Here is a 26085-nt window from a genome sequence, read left to right as displayed (position 1 = left end):
TTTATTACAAAGACACTTTCAAAAATAAATCCATGCATTTCAATTAAATAGATCATGAATTTCACAAATTGATAAGCTAAGCCCTATAATATATTAACTATATGAATATAACTATATATTTCATTAAAATGATATATATAAAATAAAGGTAAATTGAGCCCTGTAGAATGGTAATTTAATAAAATTATATAGTAATCCACCAATAGGTTATACTCATATTATTCTGTGTAATAAAGAAAAGGTTAATTGTGAAGCAAAATGTACAAGATACAAACAACTAAGAAGGCAAACTATATATTTGAAAGCACAGTTGTGGTTCATGGTCAATTATTTCATATCTCTAAGAGAATTTTTTAATTGCATACAAAGGGTAAATTTAATTACCATACAAACGTTTGAAACTCTCTGATATAATAAATCCCTTAGGATCACATGTCAATTAAACAGATTTCCTTCTCTTTCCAAATACATTATTGATCAGTTTGGCCATGGATTTAGATCCACCGGGTCTTCTCTTTTCTTTGAGTTTGAAGTTTGTCAGGATGCCCTTGATAATTCTGATAAACATCATTTCCACCTCCAGAGATTGCTCTGCTGCAGACAGTTCACAGAATTGGCACCGGTTATCCAATGCCAGTTTTTGCCCTTCTCCCCAGCCAACCTCTCGCACATGACAGAGATCTTGTTTGTTACCCACCAAAAGCACAGCTGATTCCACAGCTCTGAAACACAGATACACAATTCTTTGGCAAGACTGTTTTAACAACTCTTTTTTGTTTCTATTAAGTGGGTTTATATCAAAAAGAATCATGGACCAAAAAAAAAGAATACTGTGTGTGTATGTGTGTTATTTGTGGTCATGTGCGTGTGTATCTCGTTTACTTACAAAAATTATTTTAGATAAAATGTAGTAAATGACACAGAAGCAACAAGGCTCTTAAAGCATAACATTTGAAGTGGTACAAACCTATTCCCGGAATTACGGCTCTGTTTACTAACAAGACATGATTGTAACATTTTCCACTTTCAATTCCCTTATATGTAAAAAAAAAAAAAGGTAAAATAATCCTCGTCACACAGAATGCTCACAGAGGTTAAATGAAGATGTGTATAAAAATCTAGCCCAGTGCCAGGCAATAAAATGTGCTTACTAAGTATTATCTTTCATTTCCTTATCAACTGAAAGAGAAGGACTAACTAATGCCTCTTTACTAATTCAGTACTTGTTGCTGTTTGTTAATATTCATTACAGCATACTTTAAAGAAATTTTTACAGTCTTGTGACCTTGTACAATTTTTCTGTTTATTGAAGAAATATATCGCTTTGGTAAGGTAATGTCTTTGGCAAATATCAATATAATCTCCTCGGTTACAGTGTAACATTCCTAAAGCAGAGTTTCATTTGAAGAATACAGTAAGGCTACTAGGTCTTAAATGGCATGGAACTCTGCCAAGATATCGCCTATAGGGAAGAAATGGGAAAATGAAAACAGTCTTCAGGCTGGTTTCATTCACATGACAGTGTGAGCCGTAAGGGAAAAAGCACTGTATGTGTTGGATTTTGAGGTCACTAAGAGTATCTTTTTCTATAGAGTTCAGAAAATTATTGTGAAGAATTAATGGGGAAGAATAAATGAAATACTTTGAAGGGTGAATCACAAATATCAGATGTAATTTTATAAAACAATGCCATAATTTTGCTTTTTATCTACAAATAAGAGACTCCAGTTTACCTAGAGATTGAGAACTGGAAAAACTCAAAAATTATTTGGTCAATACATTTAAAAGTTTGCCTGAAAAATGTCAAATATAGGGATTTTTAAAATATACTTTTTTTGCCTATTCATGAGTGATTCTTTTGATTTGTAAGAATAGAAAGTAGTTTTAATTACTTTCCCTTACCTAAGTTATGGTGCTTAAATATAAGGCATTTAACACTTGAAACAATGGAGGTCCCTCAAAATCAATAATATTATAGGAAATCAGAGCTATAAGGTACCTTAGTAAAATCACATTCTTTTCCCCTACCGTGTTTCTATCAGTTTTATAGTCAGAAAAAGGAGGTCTAGAGATTAAAGGGTTTACCCAAGGTCAATCAGATATAAATAAGAATTTAGATCAAATGACTGCAGGGAAATATAACTTATCAATTATTATCTGATGATTTCTTGATAGTAGGCATTTAAAATAGATATAAAAAGCACAGGTACCAATTTTCAGGTATAATATTGTGCTTTTTTGCTTCCCAGATTAGAATGCTATTTTAGATTTTAAGGGCAAATCTGGTTACGAGCACAAAGAATCCCTTATACCAGCAGGTTAAACAAAAATATATATTTTAAATGGAAAGGCTAAAACAATAAAAAAAAGGAAAACTAAAATGGGAAATTCATAGGTTTAAATTTATATCTACTAATGCAAAATTAGTTTAAGGCACAGTTATGTTTTCCCTCATAGTCACTTGTGTCAAGACATTAGCAATCGGGAGTCGTTGATGAGCTCTTTGTTTTAGGAGGTGAAATGGAGAAAAAGGTACTCTCATACTTAGAATCTGTAACAGTTTGATTATTCAGTCTATTTTGCTTTGATTGATTGAACAGCTCAATGACTAGGAATTGGATGCCAAGTGTAATAAATCTGGATTTATTTAGTATCCTTCACATTTTTTGTGGGAATGAAAAAGAAAGGTGGAAAGGGAACTATCTGTGTACAGAGGACCATTATTTTGCAAGTGAATGTCATGTTAACAATAGAAGCTGTCTTGTAAAATAGCCATTTACTCGGGGCAAGTAACTGTTTATGTCAGCCAGGATATAAAGTACTCTCATCTTATTCCTTTTACTACATGCGTAACTCCTGTGGAATGGAAGGTGGATTGTTCAGGGCTGTTAAATTTTGTAATTGGAAGCCTGTATTAAACTCTTCCTAATGATGCTTACAGCTCTGTGATGATTTACTAAAAAGAAAGGACAGAGGAAAGAAAAATACCTCACCTTTTAGAATGACTAGTCTGTGGCTCCCGAATTCTGTAGATTAGTACTTTTGCAAAAGCAAATGAAGACCTGTCACTGATGTCATACACAATAATAAACCCATCTGCCCAATGCAGCTCACTTGTAAGGGAAAATTTTGCTTTCTGTGGCTGAAAATAAACCAAGCACATTGAAAGTGGTGGGATCTGATCCTTGTCTTTTATCCGTTAGACAGTTAATTAATGGAGACCCATTTCACCTGGAAGAGAATTCAGCAAGTCAAATACTGATATTTTCTAAAATGTAGTCTCTGTTTCTTTTTTATCATCCTCTTTCTTTAAACAAAAGTGATTAAATTTTAAAAAATAAAGAGCTATAATAAAGTTATATCCATCTCATTTGATACCTTTTTTCTAAAAAAACTTTTTCTGAAAATTTGATAAGCCTTAATAATTCCATTTAAAATCAATATCCACATATATGTTTGAAAAGAGATGATATTTTCTATCCTTATTAGCAAATGGAATATGTATTGATTTTTGGCACTAGATTTAAATCAGTAAAAAAAACCCAGTATTGATAAGGTTTAGCTAAAAAGATTTGAGGGATATCTTCTTCAAATCATAATTGAAAACATATTTTGTTTTACTTACCTGAGAACAAGAGTCGTATATTTCTAGATTCAATTGCTTCCCTTCCAAATACAAATGCTTTTTATAGATAGATTCTGAAAAATATGCATATACTCATTGTCAGTATGGAAATCCTCCAGAGTTTAAAAAATGGCCTTATAGGGCTTTCCTGGTGGCGCAGTGGTTGGGAGTCCACCTGCCGATGCAGGGGACGCGGGTTCGTGCCCCGGTCCGGGAAGATCCCACATGCCGCACAGCGGCTGAGCCCGTGAGCCATGGCCGCTGGGCCTGCGCGTCCGGAGCCTGTGCCCCGCAACGGGAGAGGCCACAGCAGTGAGAGGCCCGCGTACCGCAAAAAAAAAAAAAAAAAAAAAAAAAAAGACCTTATATTTGGATCACAGTCCTGCAAAGTCAACCAGTCATATTTTAGTTGAGCACTACAGTAGCTTTTCTTTATTGCTAGTGGTCAAAAAACCATATATTTGCTAATGTATATTTCTTACAAATGAACTTTACCACTATATCTATTCACCTACATGTTTTTCTGCCTATGTACTTATCTTCCATTCTATTACTATGGATGAATTATCTGTGTTTCTACCTAAGGCCAGTCTATTCACTATGAACTAGTTACTATTTCCTCTGACCGGCTAAAAGACATGGCTCCAACAATTCTACCTCTTTCTTCTGCATCATAAAATTTTCCTCTTTATTATATCATTACTAGCAACTGAATTTCTCTTAACAACCCTTTGGATCCCAACTATTGCTCTATTTCTCTGCTGGCCTTTTGGTAAATATCTATACTCCCTGTGTCCAAATCCTCTCCTTCCATGATCTTCAAATTATTACAATCAGGTTTTAACTCCAATTACTTGACTAAAACTGTTCTTATCAGGGTTATGGTTTTAGACTCAGTGAAAAGTTCTTGATCTTACCTGCCCTGTCAGTAGTATTAGTATAGTTGATCACACCTACCTCCTCAAAATGTTTTTTTCACATGGCTTTCAAGGCAACATACTCTCCTGGGTTTTTTCTTTATTCCGTATTGCTTTGTATTAATCTTTTTATCTGTCCCACAATATCTTCTCTCACTCCAACTGTGATTCTAGTTTATGGATTTCTTCTCTATCTACACTTACTCCCTTGCTAATCTCATCCAGTCAGTCTTTATGTAACAATTATTGCTGATAAACCCATTTCTGTAGTCTGGACCTCTTCCCTGGACTCTAGACATCTACCACCACTGGGAGCCTCCAATTAGATACCTGATAGACATCTCAACCTTAACATGCTTAAAATGGAACCTCTGATCTCCCCGCAAAGACTGCATATCCCACAAGTTTCCATTTCATTAAATGACATATCCATAACTAGTCTCACAGGTTAAAAGCCTCAAGGGCATCCCTGATTCTTTCTTTCTCTTACATCCTATATTTATTCTATTAAAAATTCATTTTTACTCTATCTTCAAAGAATATTTTGAATTTGTCTGCCTCTCATCACCTCCTTTGCTCACACTCTGGTCCAAGCCGTCATTACTTTTGCCTGTATTATTAGAAAACCTCCTAACTCAGCTTTTCGCTTTATCCCTCCCCTAACTCCCTTCTTGCTCTCAGTTTACTCTCAATCCAGGAGCAAAAGCCAATTTGTAGCCAGACCATGTCACTTGCCTGATCAAACCTCTCCAATGGCTCTCCATCTCACTTAGATAAACCTAAGCTTTTAAAATGCCTGAGAATTTCCCTAGTTATCTAGTCTCCCATGACCCCTATGATCTCAGTAGACCTCTTTGGCTATTGTCTCCCACATTCCTCCACCGAAGCTACACAGTCCTCCATACCATTCCTCACATTTTTCAGAAAGTTCTTACCTCTGAACTTCGGCAACTGTTTCTTCTACCTGGAATGTAACTGCCCAAATATCTTCATGGCTCAGTTTTTATCACCTGCAGGTCTGTTCAAATGTCTCCATCTCAGCCAGATCTACCCTGACTACCCTATTTTAAATGACCACACACCACTCCCCTACACTTTCTTTTCCTTCATAACATTTATCATCATAGGACATTTTATATATATATAGAGAGAGATCTATATATAGATATATATATAGATATATATATGTATAGATATAGATATATAAATGCATTTTTAATTAGCTGACCCTTCCCTCCAGAATGTAAATCTTATGAAGGCTCGGATATTTGTTCATTACTATAGCCTCTCTACCTAGAAGAGTACCTGCCACATGACAGGTATTCAATAAATATTTGTTGAATGAACGAAGGACTTCATTTCTGTAACTGCCCCTCCAGTGCTTTAATACAAGACCTACCTCTCTCCAAAACTGCATACCGACACAAAATCATGACCCATTCTGGTAAATACTCTGTAACCTGTGGTTAGCAAAATGTAGCGTACATTTGGGAAAGTCGACTTCAGGAGGTTAGGGATGAATTTTAAAATCCTTCTAGGTTACGTTTAATGAAATTTGTTAGTGTTTCGTTAACTCTTAAAATGGCTTCAGACAGTTTATTCTAAATTTTATGAGCTTATTACTGTGAACCATATACTTTCCTTCTAAGACATTTTAAAATACCCACTCTCAAAACTCAAAACCTGCCAGCAGGGGTCACCAGCTCTTAACTTTTTAAAATTTTATTATCTTCCCCTTCTAGCCCTCATTTACAAATGGGGTCATTTTTTTTGCTAATTAATCCTCATGTGGTGGTGAACTTTTGCTCATTTGGTTGTCTTTAAGAATGTCTCTAGGTCTTATATTTTTAATAGAGATGTAACAGCCAGAAATGTGTACACTTCATTTGCTTATTTATCTATTGATATATCTATATATCTATTGATATATCTTTTAAAAGATTAAGATGATGTTTTTATTTTGTTGTTGCTGTTACTGCTTTTTGTGGGTGTTCTTTTATTTATGTTTTGTTTTATAGTTTTAGAACATTTTCTCATGCCTGACTCCTAGTTTGTGTGTTACCTTTTTTGACTGAGGTTGTTGACCTGAGATATGAAACAATAAGAATTTCTCTTCCTATATATTTCTTCTTTCTATAATCAGTTTTCAAGTGCTTGCCCTAAAACATTTACAATGGCATATGGACTGAAATACTATGCGGGCTACACGTAGGAAACAATGCAATACTTTAAAGTTATTTTCTAAAATACTCTAATAATGCTATATCATAAATGAATGCTAAAGATTTTTGTTGTTTATTTCTCATGAAAACACTTCCAATCATAATTTCTTCTTACTCTAAATAAGTATTTTTGAACAAAAGAATAATTTCCCTTTCTCCCAATTCTCATATTTCTTAAAATCTTTGTTCTTATTTTAAAAAACCCACAAAACCTTTCCCCACCACACCTTCAGTCAGGTAAGATATTAGTAGCATTATATAGATTAATTGCTGAGCCAAAAATATATTCAAACCTCTGGCAAAATTCCCCACTTATTAATTCCCCACTGTGGCATTTCCCATATGTCATGCTAATTCTGATCAAAATAACAGAAATTTATAGTAGAGTTAGTGAAATGATCCTAAGATTATATCAAGGTGCCCTGGCATCTGTTTTAGAATTTCTCTGAAACTTACATAAGCAACCTAGCTAATTATGATATGATCTTTAATCACAGCATAATTTTCCAGTAATTGTCACATGGTTTTGCAATAAAAATAAGCATTTATTTTGTAGTTACTTGTGCTTTTATAATTAATTTGTCTTTATTTTTCAACAGATGTTGCTTTAATTTCAAATTGTTTCAAATTGCTTACAAAAAAATCCACACTCACATGCTCTACAACACTTGGTACAGGCGGTAGGTTCCTCTAGACTGAAACCAACTGGATTTCTAATCCATTTTATTTAACATCAAGTTGGATAACTTTTTATCTAAAAGAACAATTAATTAAAATACTTATTTGGGCTTTTCTAACCAGAACCCATGAATAAATAAATTGCTTAAAAGTGCAAAAATGGGGGAGTTCCCTGGTGGTGCAGTGGTTAAGAATCCTCCTGCCAATTCAGGGGACACGGGTTCGAGCCCTGGTCCAGGAAGATCCCACATGACGCAGAGCAACTAAGCCCGTGCGCCACAACTACTAAGCCTGCGCTCTAGAGCCCGTGAGCCACAACTACTGAAGCCCGCACGCCTAGAGCACATGCTCTGCAACAAGAGAAGCCACCGCAATGAGAAGCCCGCGCACTGCAACGAAGTGTAGCTCCCGCTGACGGCAGCTAGAGAAAGCCTGCGTGCAGCAATGAAGACCCAACGCAGCCAAAAATAAATTTATTCTTTAAAAAGTGCAAAAATGGAAGATTCTATTAAAATGTTTCTCTGATATTAATTATGATGCTGAAGTTTTAAGGTGAAAAAGTCTAAAGTAGTGACTTACCAAAATTAGAAGCATATTCTCCAATAAATCGCTTGGTAAGAAACCTTACTGTAAGGGCTGCAAAACAAAACAAGCTGGATTTGGGGTCTTATCTGTGTTAGGATACAAATAATTTAGTAATGTACATAAGCATCTAGCATTTCAGCTCAAAATTTACTAAGTATTAATGAAGACCTTAAAACTTTACTAAATTCTGGTCTAAGAATTTCCACTGTACAGCCATAAAAATTAGGAGGCTAGAAAGGAAGTGATCTCAGTGTGCTGCCCACTCAAATCACTGCATAAGTAATTTACAAATGCAAAGACACGTAAGACAACTCACCTTTGTAACAGAGACAGATTTCTCATTAAATATGAGATGCAAGAACTATAACATCTCTATATTTTCTTTATAAAATTAATTGTGGCTCCATGGTGCTGCATGCTAATAGTGGCCAGGACGGTCTCAAGCATTTGCAACTGTTTGAGGAAATAGGGACTTCAAAATCCAGGAAACAGAGGAACGACCTCTAGTGTTGGTTTATCTTATTGCAGCTCCTGGGTCTGGCCCGTTGTTAAGATTCATTAGGCTACGGTGGTTCTATTGGTGGCATGCTTAGTACCATCATAATGTGACCAAATACAAAACAAAAGAAAACAAAAACATAGCTTCCAAGGTCTGGTCTGGGCACCCCTTGCTCATTTCTGGGCATTTAAAAAGCCATGCCCCTCCAAAGTTTTTCTCACTTTGATAACGTGAAAAAATGGCATTTAAAAAATAATTCATAGGTCTCCACGCATATCTCTCCACCCTTAGTCTCAGGGCAGCAGAATCTTTTCAAGGGCATTGTTTGGCCACTGGTAGGTGTGGAGGCAGGTGTGCTGGAGTGAGAAGTAGGTGGGATAGTGATGGGAGGGATTTCCTGTTATTCCAATGAATTTCAAACATCAGTAGAACAAGATACAAATTAATACTTCAAACAGTTATATTCCACAACCTGTATATAAATTTTATATACAGGTAATTGCGTTACTTGCTTATAAAGTGAAAACTCCTACTTAAAAATAATATATAGTTATATCAAGTTTATATACATATAATACATTATAATGTAATACATGTCAATATATTTCTCACTCTTTATGTACTCTACACCATGCCACAGAAAACAACACCACTTACCAGATTTGCCTGTTCCTTCACCACCCAAGACAGCAAGTTTCACATCATTCATCTTGCTTTTCTGCTCCTTCTTGGTCCGTCCTGGCTTCTGGAGATATACTGACTTGAGCCAAGTATGTGTCTTCCAAAATCCTTTTTATTATTGCTGCTCTCACTTCCCTAAGGCCAACTCCACCCCATACTCCTACCATCCAATAATAACTTTAAAAATATTTTCTTAGAGTAGTTTTGAACATGTCTCATAAAAAAACAGTGGACTTACTATTTAGACACAAAGGTTTACTAAACCAATAGTTAAGAGTTTAACAGAAGTGTAGCTCATCTTCTACTTTCACGTACCTGGAATCTACCTTCTCCTAGAACCTAGAAAAATGATCTCTCTTCATTAAGAAAGTTTTTAGAGGATGGGTAAACATTCCTGTAAATTTCCTTTGAGTGGATCAGTTTTGCTTTCTCTATTAATACCTGAGGCTACATCTTCTTGGGTTTCTCCTGTGAAAGACAAGGGGGAATAAGTTAATTCAATCATGAAAAGAAATGAAAGAAGGGAGAGGATGGCTCTCTTGGATGGATTAGCTCAGGGCTGACAGAAATGCACGTGAATATCCAGCCCATGTTTTTGTGTCATTTGAGGCTCTCAAGGAGAAATATGGGAACGCCAGTGTTTCACCTTTCCAATGTCTTCCTTAAAAAGTAACTTTTCCCTTTCTTTTTAAAAAAGTGTTATACCAATAGACAACAGTAAGATTTCTGGAAAAAACAATAAAGCAATCAGCCTCATGTTGTTTAAATAGCACTAAACAGGAACATGTCATGTTTCCTTACATAGTACTTTTTTAAAAAGAAAAGAACATTTGGATGGGGTGTTCTGACATTAATTCACTCCTGCTATGAAATAAAAAGGCAAATTTGATATGCACAATTATCACTCTTTTATACTTCTTTTCGTCAATTGTCTCTGCTACTCCAAGTCCCCAAATTATTTTCTTCCCTTTCTTTCTCCTCATCTGTATATGTATAAATTTGAAAGTTGAGAAAAGAGTACAACAAAAAAATAGAAGAATTCAACTTTTGTGGACTACATTTTAAGACCCAGGTAAAGAAGTTTCATTTCCAGGTTGGGTCTATCACAGAAATACATGCTTCTTAAAAATGCATTTATTTAACAAATATTGATTAATTGCCAATCTCTGTTAAAGCTATATTTGGTTTAATTAGATAGGTCAACAATTAAATAATGAATTATCTGACCTGATGGAGTCTACAGTCTACCAAGAGAAAAATGGAAACAGAATAACAACGAATATGATCATTGCTAAAATGGGTCTCTGATCAAGAGCTGGAGAAAGCAGATCAGTAGGTAGAAAGGTCTTCAAAAAGAAGACCTTCAAAAAAGGTCTTCAAAAAGGTCTTCAAAAGGTCTTCAAAAAAAGACCTTCAAAAAGGTCTTCTGATCAAGAGCTGGAGAAAGCAGATCAGTAGGTAGAAACATGATCAGGACCTACAGAGAGAGGAAGGAAAAAGTGATTGGGGAGATGTGTCTGTTCTGAAAGAAGAAACAGACTCTGTAAAGAAAAAAAGGCAAGAGAGAGTATGTCAGTTTGTGGGATCAACAAGGTAACATCTGAATAACTTAGATTTTTTTCCTTTTATTACAAATTATAAAAAAATTTTAAATAAGCTATGTTTTCTCTTTAATCCATGCCACTGTATTAAAGTAACAGAGTGGTTTTTTTTTTTAAGGTAGTTTAACAGTTGATTTAGTACACTATGGAATTAAATGTTTTTCTTCTTTTTGGAGAAATCCTATTCTTATCTTCCTAAGAAACTTCTGATTGATGTTTTTAGGAAGTTTAGTATATCTACTGATAGGAAGGAAGAACTTCATTTCATGACATGCATGACATTGAAAACAACATATGAAGGGTTGTCATCAAGACACCTGCATTCTTTCATCATAGCCTCTTCCTCCCTATGTCCATTGGTATCCCAAAGTAAATCTAGTTAAGAAAGCAGCCTGGGGCTAGAACAGAGTGAAGTTATAAACCTGAACAAAGAGAATATATTTATGCACATACTTTTCTAAGAAACAGAGTGCCAATATATATATATTCTTTCGACCTCATGTAAAGGGTGCTAAAAAGTTAGTATTCTAATAGACACATTATTATACTACCTAGAATTTTCTCACATCTCCCTAAAGAAACATCCATTCACAACCAAAGCAAAATCATTTATTACTTTATTCATTTGCTGAATGAACAAAAATTTATTGAGTGTCTACCATGGGCTTGGCACTAATCTTCACTGCTAAAAACATATCAATAAACAAAGTATTCATAGATTCTGGTCATCTGGAGATGGACATGTGACACTAAAAAAAAACCCAACTAGTTACGTATCGGTATTCATGAATGTTATAGTTTTATCTGTTTAGTTTTGTTTCTCTGAGGTCAGATTAACCAGCCCTTCTCAGCTAATTTCATTTCCCTATAGTTTCTGTTAGAGTAGATGCATAATTTCCATCAAAAGCTTCAGATTCACAAGAGTGGAGTGATTCAAACAAATACCTAAGGAGAACGAATATCTTTGTTCCATTATCCTGTTCCAGATCTTGAAAAGATGAAATACTTCCCAACTTATTTTCTGTGTCTATCATAAACCTAAACCAGACATAAATGGTATACACACACACACACAGAGAACAAATAACCAATGTCATTTATGAATATAGAGCCCAGGTCCTAAGAATATGAGCAAATCAAATCCAGAAATGTATTTAAAGAGCCAAGCATCATGAGCTAGTAGAACTTATTCTAAAAATGTCAAATTGGTTGAACAGTAGGACACTTGGTAGCCTATTTTAATACATTACCAAGATAAAGGAGAAAATCTACATGTCTCATATGCTCCCAAAAGCATTTCATGAAATTTAACAGCTACTTAAAAAAAAAAAAAAAAACTTTTGTAATCTAAAAATAGGGGATTTCTTAATGTGATTAAGGTTATAATTTTTAGAAATCCAAATATCAAAAAAAGTCTATAGATTTATTGCTCCTAATTTTCCTCTAAAAAGAGGATATTGTCTGTTACTTTTTAGCATGGAATTGGTAGTCCTATCCAACACAATGAGGAAATAGCACATATGAAAAAGAGGAGACAAAATGATTATTATCTACAAATGATAGTTTTCTATAGCTATATTATCTGCATTATTAGCATGCATTAAAACCATTCAGTAAGGTGGCCAGATAAGATACCATAACAAAAGCAATAATTCCAAACAGTAAAACTAGCAGCTAACGCGTGTTTAACACAGTATAATAACAGGCAATTTTTTAAAATGATTTCCAGGTATACAACATTTAATCCTCTGAGAAACTTCATGAAGTAGGTATAATTAATAACTTCTAACATGATAGAAATACAGTCTTTTTCACAAAGAAAGAAGAGGGGGAAAAAGGATGCAAAGAAGAATAAAACTAAAAGGGAATGTATAACATTTATATGATAAATTCTCTAATCCTTTACTGAAGATTATAAAACAAGCCTTGAATATGTGGACAAACATGACTAGAAAGATTCAATGTTGTAATTACTGCCAAATTAATCTGCAAGCAAAATGTAATGACAATTAAAATCCCAACAAAGATTGTTTAATTGAATGTGGACAGCCTGTTTTGGAAAAGAAAATATGTAAGAATAATTGAGAAATTTTAAGGTAAAATAGTAAGAAAATATCTCTTATGAGCCAAATCATACCAAAAAATAATTAAATACTACTTTATTAGAACTGGATTGATATGCTCATTAATAGAATAGCTATTTGAGTATAGAAATTGAGTACATAGAAATTAATTTTATTATAAAGTTTTTAATATGTGCTATCATTAAATTGCATTGATACTATCAGAAAAAGTCACTGAATGATAAGTTATGTTTGTACCTCACATGCAGAAAAATGAATTATGAATATTAAAAACCTTAGCATGAAAAACTAGAAAAGGGTCAAATTGACATATATATGGGAATCTTCCAAATAATCTCGAGGAGGGTAAAGTCTTCCTAGGCAAAAAATGAATCCAAAGACAAAGGAAAAATACATATAGAAAAAAGTAATCCAGTGACTTTTCATAATTGAACTTTAAGTGTCGGTTATGTTAGTCCCATGGGATTATTTACCAAAGTGAGTGTATATGTCGATTTATTAATAGCACAATAAGTATCTACATACAAATGGATCATTTTTAATCAGAATGGAGGTACTCATCTCACCTCTAATTATAATGCAAGTTACTGAAGGAATTAAAGTTCTAGCAGAAGCAAATGTTTTTAAGATGGAATTACTTCTGGATACTTTTATGTGCTAATATGGAAATTCATCATGGAAGAGTAGTGGATTTTTTTAAAAAGAAGAAAATGCTATTCTAATCTCACAAAGCACATGTTTTCAAACAGCTAACAGATTTAAACTGCATTGAGGTGTACGAACATTTGCACATTATATTGGGGTTAGGTAAGGAATCTAAAGGGAAAATTTTACAGAAAAAACAACATTTGATTGCTAAGCTCTGTTTTTTTCTGTTCTCAAAGCACTTTTTGCAATTCATCATGGCACGAATAGCACAGGTAACATTCCCAGCCAGAGATCAGAAGCAATTTCTCTGCAATCACAAATCCTCCAAAACCTCTTCCAAAGAAATTATTCAAATCCAGACATTTACTCTAATAACCAAATGATGAATATATTGCAATAGTGGCTACAATACAAAACGTCCATTAATATGAAAAGTAGTTACTATGAAGAAGAGTGCTTTCTTGTTTGCTAGTATTGTAATAAAATACTTTATACATTAAATTCAATTTACAGAAAAAGATAGTTTGATAACTTTTGTAGTAGAATTTGTAACTGGACATAATCCTCATCATAATAATATTCACCTTTATGAACTAGTATTGTTCTATGTTACAATAAACATTTATGTATTAATATATTTAGAAAATATGATTTTTTCTCTATGATAAGTGTGTGTGTGTGTAAATTGCAACTGAACAAGGTAAAGATGTTTATATCATCCCCAAGCAATTTAAAAACTCAGTTGACATCATTAATAGAATTGACCTATGACACTCATGCCTTTATTATTCTAAATCACTTTTACAACAAGCTTTGAAAGATAATCTTTCACTAGGGTATCAAATTCTAAAGAAATGTTTTATTCAATATGTAATGTTAGTAATTAACTAAATTACATGGACTTTTTTGGTAAAAGAAAAATGATGAATACTTCACCAATTTTCAAGGGTTTTCAGAGCATATGTGAGACTAAATAATTGAATGGCTTTGCTAATTTTTCTCAGCATGTATACTTATAATTGCAATTATCTTTTGAAGGTAATGATTCAGTATTTATTAAATTATTCTTTTAAATTATTTTTAAAAGAATTAAAATTTAAAAGAATTAAAATTTAAAATTTAAATTATTCTTGAGGTGTTTATTGTTTCATAAGGTTTTAGTTTCCCGCTACGTTTATAATAGTTAAAACATGATAGCTAACAGTAATTACGACTCAGCTAGTCACCCTCTTTGTCTCCTCTACAAATTTATGTCATCTTTCTACAGACACGAGAAATCTTTGAAGCTACTTTAGTTCTCCTCAAGTCGTAAGTAGGCTAAAATTTTAGTTAGCTCTTTCTTAATCACTTGAAGTTGGCCAGTAGATACAAAAGCATGGTCTTCAAAAACGGTCTTCCTTCTGTAACACAGCTGCTGCAACAGGAAGCCTGATTGAGTGCACATTCTGCAGAAATAATGAGTTTAAAAAGCTGAGCAAGGCAGATGTGAGAAAAATGTCGCTCATATTTTCTCGACTCCTTTCATTACCCTTTAGAAATAAATATTCCAAAATTAAAATTAAATTTTCAGAATTAAGATTGCTGTGTTGCCATAACATCTTACGGAAAAACCCGAACAAACTTTTCGGCCAACCTAATATATGTATACGTGTGTGTATACACACACACACATATCTATCTATCTATCTATCATCTATCTATATGAGACCCTATTGTCTCTGTTCCTCTAGAATACTCTGACTAATAAAACTTCCAAGAAGAAATTTTATTCTAATAGTATACTTTTGAGTTGTAATTTGCTCAGAGTGACACAAGGAGTAAGTATTGAAGCCAGGTTGGCACAAAGCCTGCAGTCTTTCCAATATAACACCCTGCCACCCACCACAAATCTCCCCTTTCCCTGCTCCTTTGTTCTTATGTGAAGCAGACTCTTCCCTCTCCGATATTTTTTGCAAAATTCCGATCACCTATGCTTTAGCCTTAATGATGTTATTCTAACAGGTTTATGATACATGTTTACATTTGGCTTCTTTCTTTTACCCATCTCCTTGGCTTTTTCTCAGAAGTTGAGCCGAGCCCATTAGAGTGCCCTCTCTTTATATTCATAAAGTCATGGTTAATTTTTTAGGAGTAAATGTAATTGAATTTTTTTCACGTTTGCTTTATATCAAGCATTTTCTTCTATGATTTCTACTACTCAAAGGTTCTGAAATGGCTTTCTTACATTTCTGCCAATGCTATATTACAAAGAAAGCTATGTCCTGCATTAGATTGCTTTTGCTGCAAACTAATTACCACCAACTTAACGACAAAACAACACATACTTATTATTTCACAGTTTCTATAGGTCAGAAGTCCAGGCAACTGAATATTCTGATTCAGGGTCTCATCAGGCTGCAACCCACGTGTCAGCTGGGGCTGTGATCTTCTCTGAAGCCCTACTGGTGAAAGAGCCATTTCCACTCTTCTTGTGGCTATAGGACTCTGGCTCCTCTTGTTTTTTTCTGGTTGTCATCCAGTGGCCTCTCTCAGCTTTTGGAGGCTACCTGCAGTTCCTTGCCACATGGTCTTGTCCATATGCCCATGAACAACGTGGCAGCTTACTTCTGCAAAGCCAACAGTGGAGGGCCATCTCTCTAGGGCATGCTAGCAATACAAAGATAGATAGATAGATAGACAGATTGATCTTGTGTGTGTGTAGCAGTGGATCTTATATATATATATATATATATATATATATATATATATTTATCTTGTAACGTAATTATTGGATGGATATTCCATCACTTTTGTTGTATTCTAGTGGTTAGAAGGGTAGAGGATTATACAAGGGTTTAAATCACTGGAGATCACCTTAGGGCATATGTGTCACATGCCCTAACACTTTATTTGATGCTACTCCTGAACAAAGCATACCTTTATCGCATTTTATTTACAGATGTAAGTATTAATGGTGACGAGATCACATTTCACATTAGTAGATAAGCATGTAGGTACATAACTATTGTTTAATGTGGTAATCTGCGTCAGAGTGCTCTATATAATTCCATTGGCCAGTTATGTCTTGGAATTTTTATCCTAAGAAAATGAATTCATAAACCAGCATTTGAAAAATGAAGTATTTTTATTTGCATTATTTTATTAGCTAGGGTAAGGAAGCAAGCCACACTGGCTATGAGGTGCTCCAGACAGCGAGAAAAGCATGTGCTATCCTTCTTGTTCCTTCCGTCTGGGTAAGTCATCCATTTTGAAAATAAAAGAGAGAGTTGACTTCATTTCAAAAGTTCAAGAAATATGCATTAATTGCCTACTATGTGGCAGATACCTTGCTAGGGCACAGAGAGTAAGAAAGGAAGATAAATAAAATCATCCTCTGGCCTTGAGGAAGATTTAATATTTGTATATCAATTATAAATTGAAGTAAATATAGGGTGCCATGGGTGCACAGATAAAAGAAACCTAGCTAAATTCTAAAGGGATAGTATAATAGACTGAATAATAGCCCTCAAAGATATCAGGTCCTAATTAATTTCTGGAACCTGTAAATGTTAAGTTATATAAGAAAAGTTATCTGCAACTGTGATTAAGTTAAGAATCTCGAGATGCGGAGATTATCCTAGATTATCAGGGTGAGCCCTAAATGCAATCACAAGTATCTTTATAAGAAGGAGGCAGAGGGATATTTGACAGGAGAAGATAATGGGACCACAGAAGCAGAAATTGAAGTAATGCAGCCACAAGCCAAGGAAGGCTGGAAGACACCAAAAACTGGAAGAAGCAAGGAATAGACTCTCCCCTAGTGACTGAGGGAGCAGGACCCGGTGGACACCTTGATTCCAACCCAGTGAAACTGATTCTGGACTTCTGACCTAAGTAGCTGTAAGAGGATACATGTATGTGGTTTTATGCCACAACATTTGTAGTAATTGCTTACAGAAGCCATAGGAAACTAGTAGAGAAGGTATTATAGACAGAGAAAAGCTTGAGCACAGTCAGGAAAGGAGGAAGCAGATGAGAGATACTGGACACTGAAAAACCTCTGCATTACTTGAGAGCAAAGAATGAGTGAAAATGGTGGGAGCTGAGGCTCATTTAAAAGACAAGGAGAAATCAGAGTGGCCTTATACACCATACTAAAGACATTATCCTGTAGGCATAAGGAGTTATCAAGAATTTTTAAGTAGGAGAGAAATGCTTTATTATTTATTTATTATTATGTATTATTTATTATTATTATGTATTATTTATACTCTACTCTGTAAAGTAATATAAAATACGGTTTGGAGATAGTGCAATAAAGGAGGTAAAAGAAGCTGAAGAAGTAGAAGCAGGAACACCTCTTAAAAAGCTATCTTATATTTTCAAAGGTTCTGAGTTAGAGCAGCAATGAGATCAGAGGAAACTTGTTTTGAGAAATACGTAGCCAATAAAAATAAGAAAATCTGGAGAGGTAGTATGAGAAAGGCAGTAAACCTTAGATGAGTAGCAAATTCTGATTTAAATGATTAGGTTGAGAGTAGTGTCATTAACAGGTTTTTGTTGTTTAATTTCACTATGAGAAGCAGTTTGAAGGAACAGACACTTTCATTTTTAGACATGTTAAGTTGAAGGTACCCTCGAGGCTGTGCAGTAGTGAGTTGGCTATACAAGTCTAATGCTAGTGAGAGAAGACACAGAGCTGGTAGAACATGCAGTTCGTCTTATCAATACATTTTCAGTTCAGAGTTAAGATTTTTGTTTTTGTTTTTTTTCCAGACAGGGATTTCAAATTGATGTATGAAAGATTTTTTGAAAAAGCACCCACTTTGATCTCTGGAGAAGAGAGAAAGATGTTCACATAGACTTTTCCACATTTGGTTTTTTAGATGGTTTCTTAAACCAAAGTGCCCTAGATACTTTGGAAATTCTAAAAAACATATTAAGTAAAATACTTCTGCTTATTTTAACAACCCCTTAAATAGGCATTATAGATCATATTCTTCCCCGTTTATAGGCATGCATGCTGAGTCTCAGAGGGGATTTTAAGTATGCAACCCAGAGAAACACTCTTAGTAAGTAGAAGTTAGAATTTAAGCTACAGTTTCTTTGATACATAATCCCAGTGTTCTTTCTACTCCACCCTACTGTCTCTTGGCTTTAAGATATTTTTTCTCAAATCTAAATGATTCTTCTTCTTAACATCTGTTGAAGCTGATTTTTTTATCAGCTTTTTAGTACTATGTAACAAAACCAAAAATGTGACAGAAATCAATTTTACAAACAAATTATGGTCCTATAATATATAGCATAGCACTTACCATATAGCAGGTCTTACAACTGTCATTCATTCATTGTTGTCTGAAAATCTGAGTGTTCACAATCAAACCAAGGTTAATTGCTGAATTTGTATTTTAATAGATGAGATGTATATAGCCAAGTTATTATTCTAACTTCCGTTACAGAGAGATCCTTTGTTTCTGATAGACATTATCTATTTATCTAAGCAAATATTTGTGCTCTGTCACTCTTATAATTAAGTTCTTCCCAAAGGTACTCCAGCTGAGAACAGAAACCTTCCCATGAGAATCTGAAACAGAATTTCCTTTTGCAAATCTGTGTAATCTCGTGGTCCTTATTCTTAGACTTGTTTTCCTTATTCAATGATGACATTATTTAGCTATGTTCCATACAAGTTGCAAACAGAACTGTATTTTGTTATAGGAATCTTTGAAAATACAATCACAAAAAGTGTATTTGATCAAGAAAGAACACTGACAGTTGCCTTCCTCAAGAAAATGGATTTTACACATTACCAGTGCCTTGTTTAGTTTTCTGCCCTATACGTACACATTTTTAAAAACCATTTCTACCACTAGCCTGGTTCCTAAGAGCTTGGATTTGTTCCCACTCTTCTCTGTCTACCTGATTTAAAATTGCCATAGTGACCATTTGGGGAATTTGAGTTGGGCAGTAGTTCTCCACTGGACTTTAGGCCTGGACAAGCCAGCTGCTTCTCAGGGACTTGTCTCTGTGGCTGGGATACACATACCCACCTCCATCTCAACCAAGCATAGCCCTCAGTCTGGGGTGCTCTATACCTTAGTGATCACTGATAACAAGTAAGCTTTGATATTTCAGTCAAGTCCTGCTGAATCTGAACAGAATTAATATATAGAAGCAAAAGATGTTCAAAGATGTTCAGGACACCATTAATGGTAATAACCCTGGGGCTAATCAGTGGTAATGAAAATGAATGAGAAATTCTGAGAAATATTTGTTTGCAGAAACAGAATGGCTTAAGGATGATAAAAAGTTTTCCGGTCTGTAATACGGGGATACTAACTGCCTTATTAACAAGAGTGGGGAAATCGAGAAGAAAAGATCATTTAAATTCAAGATATATTCTATTTGAGAGTAAGCTGATTATTTCAATAGCTATTAAATTTATTAAGTAAGAAATATATTTCATAAGATCTCAGTGATATTACTCAGTTTTAGAAAAGGGAAAACAGGAATGTCTGGATGTGAATATGAACTAGTTTTTTAGATAGTTCTTATGAAGAGATGTTTTATTTTTTAAAGATATATTTATTCTAAAACTTTCAGATATTTATTCTACTTATAGTGCATATATACCTCTTATTTAGTATCCCTCAAAGTCTTTTCCCAACAGGTTAGGTTCTGGTAAAATAGTTTTCTCCAGAGGGCAGGCCTTGTTAAGAAGAACAAAATGATCTGGCATATTTCAAAATGGTTCCTTGTCCTCTCCTCTTGCCAGAGGGCTATTTTTTTCCCTTGGGTACACACTGTAAGAATCTGATAGAGCTCCTGAGAGTAAAACTCACAAAAACATAGGGGCTTCCCTACAACTGGGTTCCCCTGGAGATTTTTACTGTCACACTTGTCTACACTGAGCCCCCAGCAATTCATTAGTTACAGTTCAGGTTTTTCTATCACGGCACTGGTTCCCACAGAGATTTCTGCTTGTGGGTTTCTGTTCTGGTAAGTTGTGATTCTCTGTATTTGCCTGTCTGTCTCTTTAATTTTGGTGCATTGGTTTGCACTGTGACCTCATTTTTCTGATGGATCTAAGAAAAGTTGTTGATATTTTAGTTTGTTCAGCCTGTTACTTGTTAGGAGTGAGTGGTGACTTCTAATCTTCTTATGTACATATGAGACCCCTATATTTCCTTTTTAGGGAAAAAACATTGGTAACAGAAACCTATATAGTATGCTGGTTGAAATGGACAGGACAATTATTATTATACTATTTTACAGTTGCTAAGAAGATTCTGGGAGGGATTAAATAATTACCCCATGATTACACATCAAAAATCAGCAAATCTATGCTTTCAACAAGCTTTGGCATTAATATTACACTTTAGACTATCTTAGAAAAGGGAAAGCACATTTATAGAATTTCCAACATTTCTTAAGTTGGAATACATATTTTTCAGATAGCTGCCATCTTGTAAGTCACCAATCAAGAACTCAAATGCATTGAAGTACTAGGCAGGTAAAACAAATGTGTGAAATGACATGAAATGGACTGAGATAAAGCAAAGGAGGTTCTGCACATGATGGTTAACTGAGGAGTGAGTGCCTACCTCCATTTAAAGGTGTTCAAGCACAAATTTAGGGGAAAAAAAACAAGCTAAAAATTCTCTCGCTGGGCTTGTGCCCCAAGTCACAGTTTTTAAAAAGCTCTGTAAGTAATCAAATTTTCTTTTCTTGATGAATTTTTAAATTTTTAAAATTATATGACATAATTAGATTATGAGTTTCAATCATTTTGAATGCACCCAAACATAAGAAATCAAGATTTATGCCCTCAAACTACTCTATTGGTTCAAATCCAGGACTAAAATTTCTCACAGAGAAAACCAAAAAAGAAAATGAATACATTACCAAAAATAAAGTTGAAGATAAATTATAAGACAAGCTAAAAATAAAACATATGGGAACCAAACAAACATACTTATCATGAAGGGAATCTGATTATGGGACTAATACCCTTTTAAAATATTTTGTATGTAAAAATATAACATGAACTTTTGCAAACCCTACATCATTTAAACCTCACAATAATGATATCAGTAATACAGTTCTTTTTCTTAATCCTTAAAATCACATGGTATTACTATCATCAGTTTTTACAGTCCAAGTGACTTTTTTTAGATTTATCTTCATCGTACAAATGCCTATTATATTTCAGATCTTCCCTACAGAATAATTCCCTTCTCCTGAAATTATATCCTTGTAAGTTCCTTTAGTAACAATCTATTGGAAGTAAGCTGTATGCTTATTTTGTCTGAAATTGTCTTTACTTATCTCTTGTTCTTGAGAGAAAATTTCTTTGAATATATTGGTTCGTATGTATTTGGCCTCCGAAGTGATCATACCATTTTATTCTGCCTTTCATTGTTGCTATTGCTACTGTCAGACTTTGAAGGTAATCTCTATTTGCTTTCTGGCTTTTTTTCCTCTAGGATCTTTATCTTGCACTTGCTGTTCTTCAATTTTATGATAATGTGTTTATGTCTGTATTTTGTGTAACTTGTTTTGTTTGGGATTTCTGTGTTTTTGTTCAATTATATAAAGTCCACAGCTAATATTTATTTAATTACAGCCTCTCAACTTTTTATTTTATTCTTCTGGAACTCAACTGGACATGTGTTAACATTCTCTTTAGATGTACTATGACATTTAACCTCTGTTTCATGTATTTCTCTTTTAATATTTGCAGACCATACAGTATTCTGTGTAGCTCCTTCAGATCTATATTGCAGTTCACTAATTTTCTCTTCAGCTCCTATTTATCCAGTTCATTAAAATATATGTGATATTAAGAATGGATGATTTATGACATGTTAGTAAAGATACTACTTATAGGATTTAGGGAAAACAACAAAAAAAATCTGGGAAGAGTTACTATACCTAAGCCTGAAGGCATAAGAGAAGACACCAGTCTTAAGAACCTATAAAAAAAAGCTGCTTGGACAGCACAACCTAACAAGATTTCCAATCTCTGTAGAATGATATAGCCAAGCCAAAGCAACCCAGCAGAAAGAGATACTGGAGGACAATACTTCAGCCTCATTCTTCTGCCACCTTCCAGTTTACTATAATTTACCACAATGGGTCCCATTGGTGTAACCCAAACAAAAGCCAGAGGGCAAGAAAGCAAGCCAATACAATTCATTCTAGTCAGTATCTCAAGGCACAGAACAAAGCAGAAGAAAATGGAGGAGGAAAGAGAAAACATCCAGCACAATGGGACATGTTATGATTACCTTAGTCTATGGAGTATTTTTGACTAAAGCTCTATATATGATCACTTTTTAAATTGTTCTTTTCAAAGGAACAAAGAAAGAAAAAGCAAGTGCTGCCATTGTATTGTATGACAGAATGTTCCTTCAGAAATGTTTTAGTCATTCAACACAGAGGTCTGATATAGTCCTAAGTGTCACTCCCCATTGAGGTCAAGAGGTTCATTAAAGTACTGGGGTAAAGTATATATTAGATTTATTCATTAGGGCATTCAGTTTTGGAATGAATGTGGCAAAATTTTCTTTTGCAGAAAGATAAAAGTCTAGTACTCACCTGTTTCATCTTTATTTTTTATTTATCCCTTCAGTTGCAATTATCATCAGTGTTATCATCATCAAAACCTCTGTGTGTGACTGAATTTAAAGTTAAGGAAGGCATTTCAGTATTTTTTCATGTAAGATAATCTAGAATAATGCCAGACAAAAAATTAGGATAGTTAATTTTATTCTCTGACTTAAATTCTAGTTTATCACAATACACTAGTTTAAAAGTGTAATCCTTAAATATTCTCAGTGCAGCTTCAAAAAACCTAAAATCTGGACTCATGAAATTAATTGCTCTTTCCTTCTCTTAATCATTTTTAACTCTGATCCAAATAAGCAATCTAACTATATCTGTGAAAAGATAATTATGCCAGTTAGATTTAGTTGATCTAAAGACTTAGAGCCCAGTAAATTACTCTTTATATATTGCTAATTCAAATGTTTTGTAATGTTTAGAGTTTAATTTATATTGAGTATTTTAACTTAATTTTTGTACGAATAGAGGACTAAAAGTCTACGGTTTTTAATAGGAGACTCTCTCTTTAATTCCCAATTCCAGCTTAGTAGGAGAGCCAAAGAACATGAGTAAATTCCAGCATCCATTGTTTCAAAGACCTATTATAAACATATCTAATACTTATTCACACCTTACCCTTTTTCCTGCCTGTTTCATATCAGTTCTCACACTTCCTCTTTTCTGCAAACCACTGACATTTTTTAAACACTCTGCTTTAGGCCTTGGCTCTGATATATGTAATTTCTGATCCAGTTTTTGTCTTCTGGCTCATAGTTTGTCTCGATCCAAAGAATGATCATATTTGAGACAAATTCCCAACTAATTCACATATCAGATTTGGCCTTTGGCAAGTCTCATGAGTGCTTCTTAGTGTGGCTTCTGTGAATACAGACCACCATATTTAGAACCAAAATCTCTCCCAGCTTTAAGTCTAACAGATTCAGATTTTTAATATTATCAAGTCCTCTATTTTGTAGATCGACAAGACTTGGAAAACAAATAAAAACCGTTAACATCATTTCAAATCGGCAAGTTGCCTATTCTACAGAAAGTATCTGATCTGTGGGTGAAAATTTCCTGTTAAGTAGTTTACAGAAAATATGCTGATAAAGTTGACCTTTTCTATAGCAGGGCAATCTCAAGAGTATGCTGTGTTTCATAAAATGACCCCTGAGATAATAGAAGATCCAAAAAAAATGTGTAGAGGTTAAGAACATATATATGTGTGTGTATATATATATGTATGTATAACTGAATCACTTTGTTGTAGAGCAGTAATTAACAGAACACTGTAATTCAACTATACTTCAATAAAAAATAAATTTAAAAAGGAATCAAAAGTAAAGAAAAATACTATATATACTATATCCCTTGAAGTTTTTATCACATGACTATGAAATATAAGCTAGAAATCAATAAACTCTCTTCTACAAAAAAAAAAGTGTAGAGGTTAAAACATTAAACTGAATTCTCAGCATCCACCAGTTATAACTATATAAATTTGGAAAATTTTCTTAACCTTTTTTTTGTATCAGTTTTTTCATGTATAAAATGGGCATAATAAGAGTGATTCTGTCAAGGGGCTGATGGAGGAATAAGTTAATGCATAGAAGTAAGCACTCAACAAGTGCCACCTCATTATGATTTCACAGTTCCTTTTAAATTTAGGAGCTTTATGATTCCCCAAGCCTCTAGTTTCCTATGACAGGCTGAGAGATTTTCCTGTTCTTCTATTCTTCTAGCAAAGGGGAAAAACATATTGTATCAAAAGACACAATAACAAACAAACAGATATTTACTCTGAGTTCTGGATTGTGAGTGTTTCTATAGGATCTACTATTTAAAATGACAGAAGACATGGATGACACATTTATATGATCTGTCCCAGATGACAGTATAATAAGTGCAACTTTTGTTGGCTTTTGGGGTAAAAGCCCTATAAACTTCTATGCAATACATTTACAACCTCAAGCCAAGATTATACCTGGAAAAATGATTTTCTCTTAAGTAGGGATCCAAACACATTAGTGCATCTAAACTCCTGGAAAAATTGTTAAAACGCAGTTCCCAGGGCTACAACCCAACCTACTTAATAGTAATTTCTGCAGAGTCTGGCCTCAAGAAAATGAATTTTACACCCGGGTTGGGACACACAATTTTAAGGGCACTAGCCTGCTGTGGCCCTCTTTGCCTGGCAAAGCAATAAAGCTATTCTTTTATACTTCATCCCCCCCCCCCGACAAAAATGCATTCTAACATGTACCCTAGGTAATCTTGAAGCAGATGGTAGGTGGCTCCAACGTAACTGGAAAACACTTCTCAAGGTGCTGTAACTAAAGGCCCAAGTAAATGAGATGCCTATGGAGACCTAATAAGAGTATTTATTCAGTTAACCCATTTGTAAACAGAGATTGGTCCACCATTCACACATGCTTTCCAGTTCCCAAAGTAATGCCTGCCCAAGTATATTCTATGGCCATTGCCCTAGAAGATGATGCATCTGGTTGGTGGAGTGGGATGTTCCTCAGTTGTATTTTATACAGTGAGCACGGGAAAGATGGGCCATTTTGCATATTTGGAGTGTCTGAGGAATTGAGAACTCATACTACTTAATGTAGTAAATCAAGGAGGAGAGTTTATATTAGATGATATACAAATAGACATAAGGCAGATCATGGAATAAGTTGTAAGTTAAAGGAATGATTTTGAATTGTATTTTGAGAACTAGGGGAAGTCTTTATAGATGACCACTTTTGCCTGTGTGTAGGGAATGAGTTATAGGAGGCAAGAGTGGAAGCAGAAAGATTAGATAAAAGGTCAACCCAGCAGTCTAGGCAGGAAAGAACAATGGCTTGATTAAAATGAAGCAACAAAAATGGAGAGAAGAGTTTAGATGCAAGATGTATGAAGATAGAATAAACAAAAATCAGAAATAAATTGAAAATAATGAAAAATGT

General features: G+C 34.2%; 1 protein-coding gene across 1 annotated transcript; it reads right to left on the bottom strand.

The window, feature by feature from the left end:
* On the bottom strand, positions 1–23255 carry RERGL (RERG like). The gene is made up of 7 exons (XM_032646011.1): positions 23123–23255; positions 9523–9675; positions 9184–9271; positions 8022–8078; positions 3626–3699; positions 2994–3142; positions 1–722 (listed from the first exon to the last, which is right to left on the bottom strand). The coding sequence occupies exons 3-7, from the start codon at positions 9233–9235 to the stop codon at positions 440–442; spliced, it is 615 nt and encodes a 204-aa protein (XP_032501902.1). The 5' UTR covers positions 9236–9271; positions 9523–9675; positions 23123–23255; the 3' UTR covers positions 1–439.
* Positions 23256–26085: the final 2830 nt, after the last annotated feature.

Source organism: Phocoena sinus, chromosome 10 (genome assembly GCF_008692025.1).
Source record: "Phocoena sinus isolate mPhoSin1 chromosome 10, mPhoSin1.pri, whole genome shotgun sequence".
Classification (NCBI taxonomy): Eukaryota; Metazoa; Chordata; class Mammalia; order Artiodactyla; family Phocoenidae; genus Phocoena; species Phocoena sinus.
The sequence above is the reverse complement of the archived record's forward strand: the minus strand, read 5'-3'. Positions and strand labels throughout refer to the sequence as shown.